A 13,317-nucleotide genomic window follows, 5' to 3' on the forward strand; every position below is an offset into this window, starting at 1 on the left:
GGAGGAAACAGAGGCACAGGGAGACCAAGGAACTGGCCCAAGCGGTGCAGTGGTGGTTCAAACCAGGCCGCCTGGCTGCAGAGCCCGAGCTCCTCACCACCATGCTCCACATTCCAGGCGCCGGGCTAAATGTCCGCCAAGTCCTCTCTCCACCGTGCCGTTAAGAAATCTGAGACTCAGAGCAGTTGAGCAACAGCTGAAGGTCACACAGCTGGGAAGCGGGAGAGAGGAGATTGAAAGTCGGCCGGGCTCCAGGGCCTCTGTCCCCCCCCCGGCCCCCTCCCCACCTCCTGCAGTCCTGCCAGAGTCTCGGGTCCCCAAAGCACATTTACCCAACACCCCTGCATTGCAGTGTCTCTTTCAGCAAGTCCCTTCCTCCCTCTGGGCCTCAGTTTCCCAGTCCGGAGGTTGCTCGGGTGTTAGACCAGCAGATCTTTGAGGTCCCTTGCAGCTGTGGAAGGCCATGCCGTGGGAAGTGCGGTGCTTCTGGCTGAAATGACAGATCTGTGGCCTGGGGTTGCAGCCAGGGATGGCGAGGGGACGAGGGGCTGGCGATGGGAAGAAGGGGAAAGCTGCAGGCAACGTGGAGGGGCTGTGGGGGGGGCCGTGAACTTGGGACAATGGGGCAGTGTACGAAGGAGAGGAGGGAGAAGGAGAGAGAGCCACGCCCTACAGTGGAGGGGGGGCGCCTCTCCATTGAATTGGTTCCCTCTTCCCAGGGGGTCCCCCAGAGCTCAGGGCAGGCATGTGAAAGTGCCGGGCTAGGGAGGAGGGCCAGGCGAGCCACAGGCGCAGGTCAGAAGGCCTGGCGTACAGCAGCGTGGGGAGGTGGCACTGCTGGGGGCTTCGTTGTCTTCGTGAGTATGTGGAGACGTCCAGTCCTTGTAGGAGAAAGGTGTCTGGGGCCGAGGCGGCATGTTCGTGCGGTTGGCCCGTTCACGACCGCTCTGTGACCCTCCTCCCCTTCAGGAATGGACGGTCTTTCCCCACCTGCCGCCTTGTTAGCATGTGCACACTAGAGGGCTCACACCCACACACACCGGGCACATCCCCCTCGGGGCCCCGCAGGCACGTGGGATCACCCCTCGCCCTTTGCTTGCTCGCACACACACAGTTGTGGCTTCTCACTTTGGAAACTTGATGGAATCACCTTTTGCGCTAATTTCTCAGCCCACTGAGCTATCACAGCATGGGCCCCTTCAAGATCCCTCCTCATGCTTCTCAGGGTGGACTAACCTTCTGTCTGGCCTGAGGAAACAGAGTTCTGGGCAGACATCAGGGTGCCCGGTGACATGGATCCTGGGCCTGTGTGAGACAGTGGCTGTTCCCCATCCCTGCCCCTCTATGACCAGTGTCCACACCATGGAAGGTCATTGCTGCAACTGTGGCCGGTAGGGGAAGGCTGTGGGTGGCCTGGCTCCCAAGCATTCAGCAAGGCATCCAGCGGCCTCTCGTACGGGCCCCATCCCAAGCCCCTTAGTTCCGAGTGCTGAGGCCTGCACTTCCCGACTGATCTGGGACAGGGGACCAGAGCGAGTTCCCACACATGGAGGTTTACAGGGACAACGCGGCTCTTTACAGAGCTCTGCTCAGGCCAGCGTCCCTGGATCACTGCTGGGCACGAGAGCTTCGGTCCTGTCCCGTGAGCTCTGGAAGGCTCTTTGCAAGATGGACACATCACAGGCACTTCCTGTTCCCCTACCTTTCGGCCTCTGGGGCCTGTGTGGTGGGACAGGCTCAGAGCAGAGCTCAGGGGCCCTCTGGCTCGGAGCGTCTCTGAGAAATGAAGACTGGGAGGGGGAGAGGGAAGTGGGGGTGGTCAGGTGGGGCGTGGGGGTTTGCAAAACAAGAACACACTCATTTGTCATGTGCCGAAAAAAATATTTTTTTCCTTTCTTTTAAAGCTCTTGTTTCCTCAAGGGGAAAAAACTTTTATTCATGTATGAGTAACATGCACTCTCTTAATGAACTGGAAACAGAACAGGATGACATTCTTTTGTCCCTGTGACGAAGAACAAAGCAGCAGCATGTTGGCCTCCGGCAGCCAGCATTGTCACCCACACCCTGGCCCCTAGCCTCGCTCTCGGCCCCCTCCTCCGTCCTAGCGGAGCGGAGACACCCGTCATCCCAGCTCGGAGCCTTGGCTGGGGACTCGGCTTCGGCCGTCCGGAGGCAGCTAGCCTGGCCTGCAGGAAACACCACACCTCTCCCCGAGCGAGAGGGAAGTGTGCTTTCAGGGCTGCCATTTTTTGCTGGCGTGGAGGATAGTGGAAAAAGAGAGAGGAAGGGAGGAATTCAGAGAGTTAGCCGACCCAGGGGCGTCTCCCTTTCCCGGTCAAGCAGTCTTCCCGCCACCTCTGGTCTGGGGGAGATACAGAGTTGCTTCCTGGAAGACCTCGCTGCAGCCCTCGCAGGCTCCCTCGGAGGGCTCCCCAGGCCCTCGCACCACCCTGGCTCTCACCGGCGCCTGTCCCTTCTCTTCAGGAGGTGTGAGCTTTCTCGACTTTCACTTTTGGTTTTTGGTTTAGGGGACAACAGCTTTGGTATTGGAGCGTTGCTGGATCTGGTAGCTTGTCCGCCATGCCTCTGCAGACTTGGTTGAGGTAGCTAGCATGGGGCAGCATCTGTCTCCTGCGGCATGGGCTTTCACCACGAGATCAACCTGAAGGGCCAGAACCACCTTTTCCTCAGCAGCTTTTGGGTCCTGAGTTATATGTCATCTGCCCCCTGTCCCCGGCCGTGGGCCCTGCGAAAGGTTAGGGTTAGGATTTGGGTTAGTCCAGGCAAGAGGAGCCTCTACGGGGAGAAGGTGGTGGTGGTCTCGGCCTCCGTGCTCATCGAGGAACGCCGGATGTGCCGGCAGGAAGACCACTGCCGGATCTGCTGCTGGCTGAGGCAACCCAACTCCTTGAAGAGCTTGAAGAGGTCATTGCGAAACTTGACGCCGATGAAGGCGTATAAGAAAGGGTTGACACAGCAGCGGACGCAGGCCAGGCTGTAGGTGACATCGTAGGCGATGTTGAGCTGCTTGCTGAGCTCACAGCTGCTGGCGGTGGTGATGTTGAAGTTGGCCACGGTCTGGGCCAGGACCACCCCGTTGTAGGGCAGCTGGAAGGCTATGAAGACCACCACCACGGCGATGATCACCTTGATGGCCTTGTTGCGTTCGAAGTTGCGCGCCTGCAGGAGGGTGCGGATGATGACGAGGTAGCAGAAGCTCATGGCCAGCAGGGGGATCAGGAAGCCCACCACCATCTGCGCCACCTGGACGGTGATCAGGGCCTCCACGTGCTCCGTGATGAGGGAGCACCGCAAGGCTTGCTCGCTGCTGCTCCTCTGGATGCCGCTGTACAGCAGCTCCGGGATGGCCAGCACCGTGGCCAGCATCCAGATGCCTACACAGGACAGCTTGCTGATGAAAAGGACCCGGGCCCGGTGGCGGTGGGCCGAGATGGCCTGGACGATGGCCACGTAGCGGTCGATGCTGATGCAAAGGAGCAGGAGCATGCCACTGAAGAAGCTGATCTTGTAGATGCCGAAGATGAGCTTGCACATGTGGATGCCGAAGGTCCAGGACTTGGCTGCGCTGTATGCCCAGAAGGGCAGGGTCACGAGGAAGAGGATGTCCGCCACGGCCAGGTTGAGCAGGTAGGTGTCGGTCATGGTCTTGAGTCTCTTGAAGTAGATGTAGGTCAGCACCACCAGCCCGTTGCCCAGCAGGCCCACGAAGCAGATGGCGGAGTACATGATCGGGAGGAACCAGGCCTTGAAGTTCCGCACGTCCTTCTTGAAGCACACCGACTCGTACAGCGTGTAGTCCACCGTGGTGTTTTCTCCCAGGTAGTCGTCCGTGACCTCATCTTGGCACAGGCACACCTGCGGGGAGGGGAGCAGGGGAGCGTGATCCAGCTGAGCGTAAGTGGGCGGGACTCGCGCTGCCTTGGGGTGGCCCGGAGCCGCAGTTTCCAGGTGCGGTCAGCCCCGTCCTCAGCACCGCCCTCACCACCTCCCCCCTGCACATTCTCGGGCCCCAGCTGAGACCCACGGCGCCGGGATCTCGGGGAGCAGGGCCCAGGAGTCTGCTCTTCTGAACTTTCTGGGAGGTCCTTTGGTTGGAAACCAGTGCCTCTCATATTTTGAGTTAACATATATGAGTGACCCGGGGATCGTGTTAAATAAAGCACATGTCCTAACGGACCAGGCTGGGGCAGGGGCCTGCGGGCCTGCCTTTCTACGAAGTAGCCAGCGCCTGATTTTGCCATCTCCGAGAGGCTTGACCTTGCCTGTGCTGACAGTGGACCGGGAACGGTCTGGGCTTTGGGGTCCCAGGAGCCTTGAGATGGCGGCGAAACACACTCCGTCTCTCGGAGCCTCAGGTTTTCTCTGCGAAACGGAGATGACTGCCGTTTCCTTCCCAGGGTTGCTGGGAGGCACGTGACCCAGGGCCAGGCACCGGTTTGTCTGCACGGAGGTTTTATGTTGGGGGGAGCTGTGGCTTTTTTCCTGAGCCTCTTTCAGAACCTGGTAGAGAGAACTTTCCGGGAGGGAGCCTACAAAATACCTCAGCTTTTGGGGGAAGATCCACCTTGGGGTTAAGGTGGCGGAGGGCCTGGAGTGAGAAGAGAGGAAGGCAGAAGCTCTGTTACGAGACTGCGTAGCCCTGGTTTGGGGCAAGCTGCTGTGCTCCCGGGTGGCAAGCAACTTGCAGATTTTTATGGACCCCCGAGGCCTGGGCCGCAGTGTCCGGGCCACAGCAGGGGGTCAGGCAGCTCGTGCCCAGGGCGCGAACTCCATGGCTATCGCAGGCACGAATTTCGGACCCGCAGGGCCGCCACCTCCTCCGCTGGGACCAAGTCCTCGCGGAGACCGTGGAGGAAAGCCCAGCTTTCTCTCCTCCCGCCTCCTCCCACCTCTCTGCCTCTCTCTTCCTCCTAGTCTCTTCAGCAGAACCCCAGCAGCAGGGCTCAGCTGCTCAGTGCTTTTTTTTTTTTAAGGCTGTCTGCAGAGTAGGGTACGGGTTTCACTGGTCTGCTGTGATTTTATCAATGAGGGAGGGTGCTTGAGTCTGCTCGCACCTCTGTGCACAGCGGCGACGTAGTGCTGGCAGAGCCTGGGCAGGGCTGGGGGCTGGGCTGAGGGCTGGTGGCTGGGCATTGGGGTCTGGGCAGCTCCACATGGAGGATTCTCATACAGTTGGGGAGCTGGAGGAGTTTTAAAGACGAGGAAAGGGAGGCAGGCGCTCGGAGAAGCGATGCGGCTTGCTCCAGGTCCCAGCCCCATGTCCCGACTCCCCTGTGCCGTTCTGTCTTTCTCCCTTTCAGTTCTGGATCCACCGTGCTCCTGCCTGGGGGACTGGGTGAGGAGAAAACAATGGCCAGGAGCTTTTCCTCTGGGTGTTGTTTTCCCTCATCTGCGTGTGATCGCAGCCTGCAAGTCCATGGCAAAGCCCGGGGCCTCAGGTCTGGGGCCCCCGGACGTAAGGGGGTTCTGGGCCTTCCTGGAGGACCATGTGCGCGGCCCCTGTGAAGTGTGCTCACTGCCACCGCCGTTATCTTCTCTTTTCCTCCTTACCAGCCTCCCTCTCCATGAGCCACCGGGCTCGCTGCCTCCACAGCCCACAGCCCCACCACATCCTGCCCCGTCGGAGCCATTGCCACCCACCCACCCAAGGGAAGAATGAACCCCGGCTTTCCCTCAACCCCTCCCCCACCTTCCAGCCTCCTCTGGTAGTACTACAGCCCCCCTCTGGAGTCCTGGAAACAGGGAAGAGAGCGGGGGAGGGAGCGGTGATGGAGAAAGGGGCCAGGCTGCGGGCTGCAGCCCAAGCTCCAGGGGGCCTCTGGGATGGGGTTTTGGGAACAGCGCCCAGCGTGGGGCCCGCCTCTGGCCACAGCTCCTGGAAAGCTGCCCCTCTGGCCTGCAGGCCTGGGGAAGAGCCAGACCCGAAGCACCGCCTCCCCAGCTCTGGTCCCAACGGCCCCCTCCCCGCTCCAAGACAGCTTTCACCCCCCCAACAAATCCAGGAGAGCCGACTGTGCTTCTCGAGTTACAGTTCCTTCCAACTCTGGCACTTGGATGGGGGGTGGATCGACTGTGCCCACTTCTGGGATTGAGGAGCAAAGCCTTGGACACTGGAGGCCTTTCCGCCTGCAGAGCTCAGGCCCCTCTAAGTATGTGTGTGTGCTCCTTCACGCCCTCCCGTCCCCACGGTGCTGGGCCCCAGACTCCCTTGCAGTGGGGTTCAGAGGGGTCTCTCTTTCACAAAAGGGAACTGGGCTTCTAGGGGAGCTTTTGGCTGGAGGTCGCGGAGGGAGGCAGCCTGGGGGTGCTAAGATAGTCAGCAGGCCGCCACACCAAAGGTTCTTCTCTCGGTTCACCCAAACACATGAGGTTTTACAAGCACGGGCGTGCGCACATATCTGCAGGCTCAGTAACCGGACAGCCTTCGCTTTTGCAGCTCCCCTCTCGCTCTAAGAGTGCAGTCGGGGCTCACTTCTCCATCCCTTGCATGGGGATATGGGAAGTGGGTGGGGAAGGGGTGGTGACTTATTTCCCTCATGTTGTCATTTCAATGGAGTAAACGTTCTCTAGGGTCACTCAGCAGATGGAGCGGGGCGACCGTCAGCTTAACGAAGGGCGAGGGGGTTAGTGTCTGGGTTGGTTTCCTTCCAGCAAGCGCTGGTGCAAGCTGCTCCACCCGAACCTCGGACTTGGGAGAGGCGGGTTTGGGGACAGGGGTGTGGAGGAGGGAACGGACCTTACCTGGAAGATGACAAGGAGAGCCACCGCCAGCACGCTTTTCATTGGCTTCCCTGCAGGAGACAAAGTGAGAAAGTTATTGCCCGGCAGGCACAGCTCTTTGTTCTGAAAGACAGTCGCTGAGACGCTGAGATGGAGATGCTTGTGGACCTTCCATCACGAGCCCCAGGCACGGCCTTTGCTGAAACAGAACTAGGAACCAGATTGTGCCTCGAGGCTTCTGCCCGGCTGGCCTCGCTGCCCTCACCTCCTCCTCCACTGCGAGGTCCCGGAAAGGAGCAGGTCGAGACCCCAGGTTAGCACAAGGCCTGACATGTCCCAGGTGTAGGACCGGCTCTCGCCACTCAACTCTGCTGTGTGGCTGAGCTGAGAGCTGGACCTGAAAACTTCTTCCTCCTCCAGGGCTAAGCAGGAGGACAGGTCACAAGGTAGTTTGTGTTGACGTCTTGTGTCAGCAACAGCCTGAGAGCACCCGAGGGAGGGGACTGTGCCTTTACCTCTGTAGCTCCTCTCCATTCCTCGACTCTCAGGGGAGTCTGCGATGCCAACCATGAGTGCCAAGCCAAGGTCACCAGCCCTGTTGCACCTCTAGTCTCAGTAGGGACAGGGAAGTGGCCGGAACTCTGCATTAAACACCTTCTAGAGTCCCCCCCACCCCAACCCTCTACCCCATCCCAGCAAACACAGGCTCCTGCTTCCCAAGAGGAAGTACCGACCACATTCCCAAAGTCTGTGTACTTGGTCACAGCGCCACCTGCTGGAAATCCTGCTGCATGACACCCAAGATTGCTTCAAGTGGGGATTCTGAGCTTGGGAGTCCCTGGGGGATGGAGGAAGGGCGTCAAGCCAGGTACATAGATATAGGTTCCTCCCACCGCAAGCAAATTATACTGCACGCTGTTGCTACACACGTCTTCCTAAAGCATGACTTGGATGCAACCCTCCTCCTAAATCCTTAGGACCTTTGCACCCAACCCTAGGGAGGAGCCCCTGATGCTTAAGGAGCAAGGCGGCCAAGCCCTCTGCTGTCTTCCTAACCTTCCTCACTGCGTGTTTTATTTCTGGGGACAGGCGCGCACTGTCCCGTCGTCCCCAGCTTGCACTGGAGTACTTGCCACCCTGGGAAGAAACGGGGTGCCCTGCAGCGCGGAGCCCCTCTCCTGCCACCCCCTTCCTCGCTGTGCCGAGCACGCAGCCGTGCCTCTGCCCGAACAACCCTCTCCCGGGTCCAGTGGGGCCACAGCCCCTTCTCCACTGACTCATCTCGCTGTGCAGCACTCGAGGTTTCTTTAAACGCACAGTCTGTCGGTTGCGCTAGAGAAAGCCCGTTCTGACTGTCGGTGAGAACCGAGAAACCTCAAAGTTGTGATACAACGGGTGAAATAGTAGCGAGGGCTGTTTCCATTTTACTCCGTTAACCCCTGCTCTGGGGCGCTGCCCCGTTCTGCGTTGCCACTGTCTAGGGTAGGGTGCAGGAGTTGGGGTGTGTGTGTGTGTGTGTGTGTGTATGTGTGTGTGTGTATGGGTGTGTAGGTGACTTCTCATTCCACGTGTGCTGGAGGTGACAAAGGATCTTGCAGGACCCAAACAGGCCGTTTTCATGAAAGGTTAAGCAAATGGGAACTTCGGGGAACTCTGGCATGTGTGGCCCAGGGGGCCGGTTGGTGGCGTGAGTCACACCGTTTCTGCTCGTTGCCGAGTCATATAGCAACTGTCTCTGGGCAGCACCTTGGGCGGGACGCACGAAGCAGGGAATCTCAGGAGCTGAGGCATGGTCTCCTTATGCGCTGGGTATTTTCTCAGTTCTTGCGTTTAGACTAATAAGCATAATGAAAGGAAAATTCCCTAGAACTCCAGCCTGAGGCCTCAGCGAGAGAAACTTCCTTTTTATCGGGGAGGACGTCACTGGCTAGCTGCTTGCCCCAAGCCCTGAACTTCTCCCCCTGACATTTCCCAGGCCCTTTGGGCCACCCCGGGGAGTCACAGCTGCCCATCAGCTGGCAGCCCAAAAGCCACCCCAAACTTTTGCTTCTTTGTAATTCCTTAGCTGCCAATATAACTGTTCTCTTTTTTGGTCAGTGGGGTGGGGGGCGGGTAGGAGAAGCAGGGGAGTGGTAGTGGAACCTGGAGAGGAGGTGAGAGGCCTGGGGACTCTCTCTCAGACAACAGGCAGGGCCGGAGGAGGGTTGGTCGCCTCTCACAGTCACTGTGATAATTCATAATTCATATTTATTGGGCCCTCACTATACACCAAGCTGTTTGCACGTACGATCGTTTCCTCCTCACAAGAGCCCCACGAGCTGGGTGCTGCTGCCATTCCCATTTAGCGACGAGGACACTGACGTGTAGAGGGATTAGTAACTTTCCCAGAGTCGCACCTGGCCAGCATGGGGGTGGGCTTTGAACCTGTCTGACTCCAGAAATGGCTGTCCGAACCGCCCCTCTGTGCGGCTGCTGAGTCTGTTCGCATCTCTCTTTCGTAACACCCTGTGACTTATCCCTTCTTATCCTCGTTCTGTATTTCAGAAGAGAGAGGCCCAGAGAGGGTAAGCCACTTGCTTAGGGTCACACAGCTGCTAAGAGACGGTGTGAGATCTGAATGGAACTTTCACCAACGCGTAACCCTTCATTCCCACGTGCCTGCTCTGTGTGAGGACCTCCGTGGAGCACAGAGGAAGTCCTTACTGCTCCGGGTCGCAGTGGTCACCCGGTCCTGCTGCCTTTCTCCCCCGGCACCTCAGAGCTCACCCCATCTGCCCCGACACAAGGCTTTGCTGCCCCCTTGCTGCCACAGAACTCCTTCTGAAACACAAATCTCATCCCTGAACTAATTGGAAACAGCAACAACAACATAAAACTTCATTGGCTCCCCACCACTTTCTGGGTGAAGCCCAGGCTCCTTAGCAGTGCCACACAAAGTCTGAGGGGTCAGCCCTGCCTGTCTGTCCTGCCTCCTGTCCCCTCCCGCTTCGGCGTAGCTGGCGCTGACCATCCGAGAGCCTGCAGGCTGAGCCCCCAGGGTATGCTCTGTGCCTGCACGGAGTTTACAGAAAACTAGGTTTGGCGGCCTTTGAGTGGGGCTTGCACCCTCTGGTTCACCCTGCTCCCCTCTCCTTACTCCATCAATGGAGCCAGGAGATGGGCCAGGTAAATGCCCACTCCCACATTTACCTGGTTGGCCCCTGAGGACCATTGAGTCTGATATCACTGTCCCATCTGGGACCTTTTGCTCCTTCAGTGGTCGGCTCACTCGTACACACCCTTCCAAACCCCACGTAAATGCTCCCCCGACTCATGTTCCCTGTTCCTTTCTTTGAGCCTTAGAAGCATTTTGCCCATGACCCTGTTGGCACTGCCTCTTACTCTGAATTGGCCTGGGGACTTATGCCTCACCGTGGCGGGTCATGGCTGAATTCCCCAGCCGAGGATAGTTGGTGGAAAGAAAATACCAAGCAAAGAGGGGAGATTTCCCACAGCTCCCTGAGGCTGCAGCATTCCCCTCTACCCTGGCCAAGATCCCAGAAGGCCAGGAGGGACTGGCCCTGAATTCCTTCCGAATCCCCCTCTGCTGCCGTAGCTGGCTGAGCTATGGGAGAGGAATCTCTGGCAGGTTTATTTATTTATTTTTTTCTCTGCTTAGGAGAATTCTAACTGAGGTCTCAGGCCATACTTCTTTTCTTTTTTCCAATCCTCATCGGCGGATATTTTCATTGATTTTAGAGAAACAGGGACAGGGACAGAGAGAGACATCCATGTGAGAGAGAGAGAAACATCCATTGGTGGTTTCCATATGTGCCTCGACCGGGGATCGAACCTGCAATCTTTCGGTGTACAGGATGATGCTCCAACCAACTGAGCCACCTGGCCACGGCTGGGCCACATTTCTTGAAGGTGGGGGAAGACACCTCCGGGTTGCTCATTCAAATTATGAGAAAGGCCAGCTCAGCCAGGGTTTGGCATTTTCATTTTGTGTAACAGAAACTCAGCCTTCTCACCCACCCCTGACTCCCCTCTGGGCAGTTAAAGAATCTGCACCACCAACGGTCCAGAGACTGTTTTGAGCAACAGCGGCTCAGTGGCTTTCCCCTCCACCACCAGTACTTCAGCTTGGCCGTTGGGGCTCTCTCAAATTGAGCAAAGCCGCAAGAACACCCCTTTCTCTTGGACCAGAGGTGCCCTCCCTCCCTGCATCAGAGCCTGTGGGTCTAGCACCCCCAAAACTTGGTCTGGAGGAGGATCCTCAGTGGGGTGCTGGAGCTGGCTTTCACGGGCTCGTTAGCCAGGGCTGTAATCTCTCTCCGACTCCAGTTCAATCATCTCACGGCCTGACATCGGCTGGAAGCGTGCAATCAGCCATGCTGGGAGACTCGACACTATGGAAATTGGCAAGCACTACAAGCCAGGGCCTCTGTCCACCCCGGGGAGCCTGTTTTCCAGTGTTTGCCAGCCCACCCCTGGGACACGGCTCGGATCCCTCCCCGGAGGTCAAACAGAAAGTCAGGCGCAGGGTCTGCCGCGGGTGACGACTGCATCCTTTGTCTGTGGGCAGTGGGGGTGCAGAGATGGCTGGGGAGTGGGGTCAGAGGATGGGCTGCTGGCAGGGGAGGAAGCTGGGAGAGATTTTTAAACACTAAAACTGACTCAGAGTTCTCGACATCATTTGTCTGCTCTGCAAGCATTTGTTGCTCTCACCACCCACCCAAATACCTGGAATTCAGAGATGCGAGAGTCATACCCTGGCTGCCAGGAGCTCAGTCAGTGCGTGGGGCGGCCACGGCTGTTTGCTGGGCTGGGGGTGGGGGGCGGGAGAGGCAGAGATGAAGACAAAAGGCTGTGGTGTGGTGGGGAGGCTTGTGAGGACAGCAGAGGGTGCACTGGGGAACCTTCACTTTTAAAGCCAACCCCTTGTGGCTTTGAGGCCACTGTGGTGCTCGCTCGTCGGTGAGAACGAGCCATCCAGGAACCTGGCCTTCGTAACCTCCGTGGGGTCTGACTCCATGGCTGAGATTTGTCAGCGGGGCATCTGGAGCTGGATGAACCCCTCCGGCCCCCTCAGGGCTCCCCTGTACGCTCTGCAAGGTTACACGAGAGGATGGGCTTTTTAAAGGCGAGAGTCGCTTGCCTGGGTAGCAAAAGTGAGTACGTGAGGGGAGCTGTGCCAGAGGCCGGGGCTGTGACATCTCCAAGCCAAATGCCTCTCGGTGTTCCAGCTGATGTCGCCCCACGAGGCTTTCACCTGCCTCAGGCACCAGCAAGGCTGGTGGGATGTGCAGCGGAGACAACGATGCAGCTGGCATTTGCATGCACAGTATCATTTGCACACTGCAGTCACCTTGACTTTGCTCCTCCTCCTAAACCCAGGAGATTCTAATCCCCATTCAGCAGGGGAGAAAGGCGGGAATCAGAGGGGGAGCGGAGGGTCCAGAGCCCTCCGAGGATTCCTCCCTGAGGAACAGGTCTAGAGAGAGTACCGCTCACCACCCCAAGCTGAGGTGAGGACAGGTGCTGCCCAGGTCACTGGCAAGCCCAGCCTTGCCACCTTCTTCAGTCCCACTGTTCTGGAAAACATGATCTCAGTCCCTTTGTCTGGTCTGTCTTGGTAGCCATGGGTACTCCCTCTCCCAGGTCTGAAAGGTGCACCCTCTGTGCCTGGAATACAGGGTGGCATTCTGACTCCCACCAAAGCAGAACGGGACCTGTCTGGTCGGCTTTTCCATGCCTCCCCCTCCCACCCCCCGCCCACCGCGCATCCTCTGCCCCCATTCCACAAATTCAGTCCAGGTGTCAGAGCGGCTCTGCTCTGTCGTCCTACTCACCCAAGTCCATGACACTTTCGGGCGCCGAAACCACACAGGAAGGCTGTGCCGGGGCCTGTACTCCCCTGTCTAGGGAGGAAGTGGTGTGTGCCCCTTTTAAGCAGCAAGAGGAGCCACCGCCTTCCCAGCCCCTTTCAAACGTAAAGGGTGTAAGAAGTGACAGCGTGCCGCTGACAGAGGGCCGGCCCACTCACTGGTCACAGGGCCCTGAATCACCACGTCATTTACATTGAAAACTCCCCTGTGCAGCCCTACAAAGCAAAGACCAAGGGCCCACCCCCAGGGGCCGTGTACTGATTCAACAAATTTTGTAGCCTGAACTCCACATGTGGGGGAGTCAGAGACCCAGTGAGAGCTGTGAAAGCTGTATCCCCATCTTTCTCTCACCTAGCTCTGTGTCACGGGGCACTGCCTTTCCCAAGCTACTTTGCCCTCTGGCTTCTGGGTAGGTTTGGCCCATGAGAGGCATTGACAGATGATGGACGGTAGAAGGGAAGGGATAGGCCAAATGTATCCTTTCTTCTCTTCTTTCTTTTTTCTTTTTTTTTTTTAAAGAGTTTATTTATTATTTTTAGAGAGAGGGGAAGGGAGGGAGAAAGCAAGGAAGAGAAACATCAGTGTGTGAGAGAAATATCTTGCCTCTCGTATCAGTAGCCTCTTGTGCGCCCCCTACTGGGGACCTGGCCTGCAACCCAGGCATGTGCCCCGACTGGGAATGGAACCTGTAACCTTTCCATCTGCA

At 58.0% G+C, this 13,317-nt stretch overlaps 1 protein-coding gene across 1 annotated transcript; it reads right to left on the reverse strand.

Annotated features, from left to right (window-relative positions):
- Positions 1–1,892: 1,892 nt before the first annotated feature.
- Positions 1,893–12,680, reverse strand: CCR7 (C-C motif chemokine receptor 7). The gene is made up of 3 exons (XM_028520192.2): positions 12,576–12,680; positions 6,763–6,812; positions 1,893–3,876 (listed from the first exon to the last, which is right to left on the reverse strand). The coding sequence occupies exons 1-3, from the start codon at positions 12,583–12,585 to the stop codon at positions 2,797–2,799; spliced, it is 1,140 nt and encodes a 379-aa protein (XP_028375993.1). The 5' UTR covers positions 12,586–12,680; the 3' UTR covers positions 1,893–2,796.
- Between the last annotated feature and the right edge of the window lie 637 nt (positions 12,681–13,317).

This window comes from Phyllostomus discolor, chromosome 8, assembly GCF_004126475.2.
Source record: "Phyllostomus discolor isolate MPI-MPIP mPhyDis1 chromosome 8, mPhyDis1.pri.v3, whole genome shotgun sequence".
Taxonomy (NCBI): Eukaryota; Metazoa; Chordata; class Mammalia; order Chiroptera; family Phyllostomidae; genus Phyllostomus; species Phyllostomus discolor.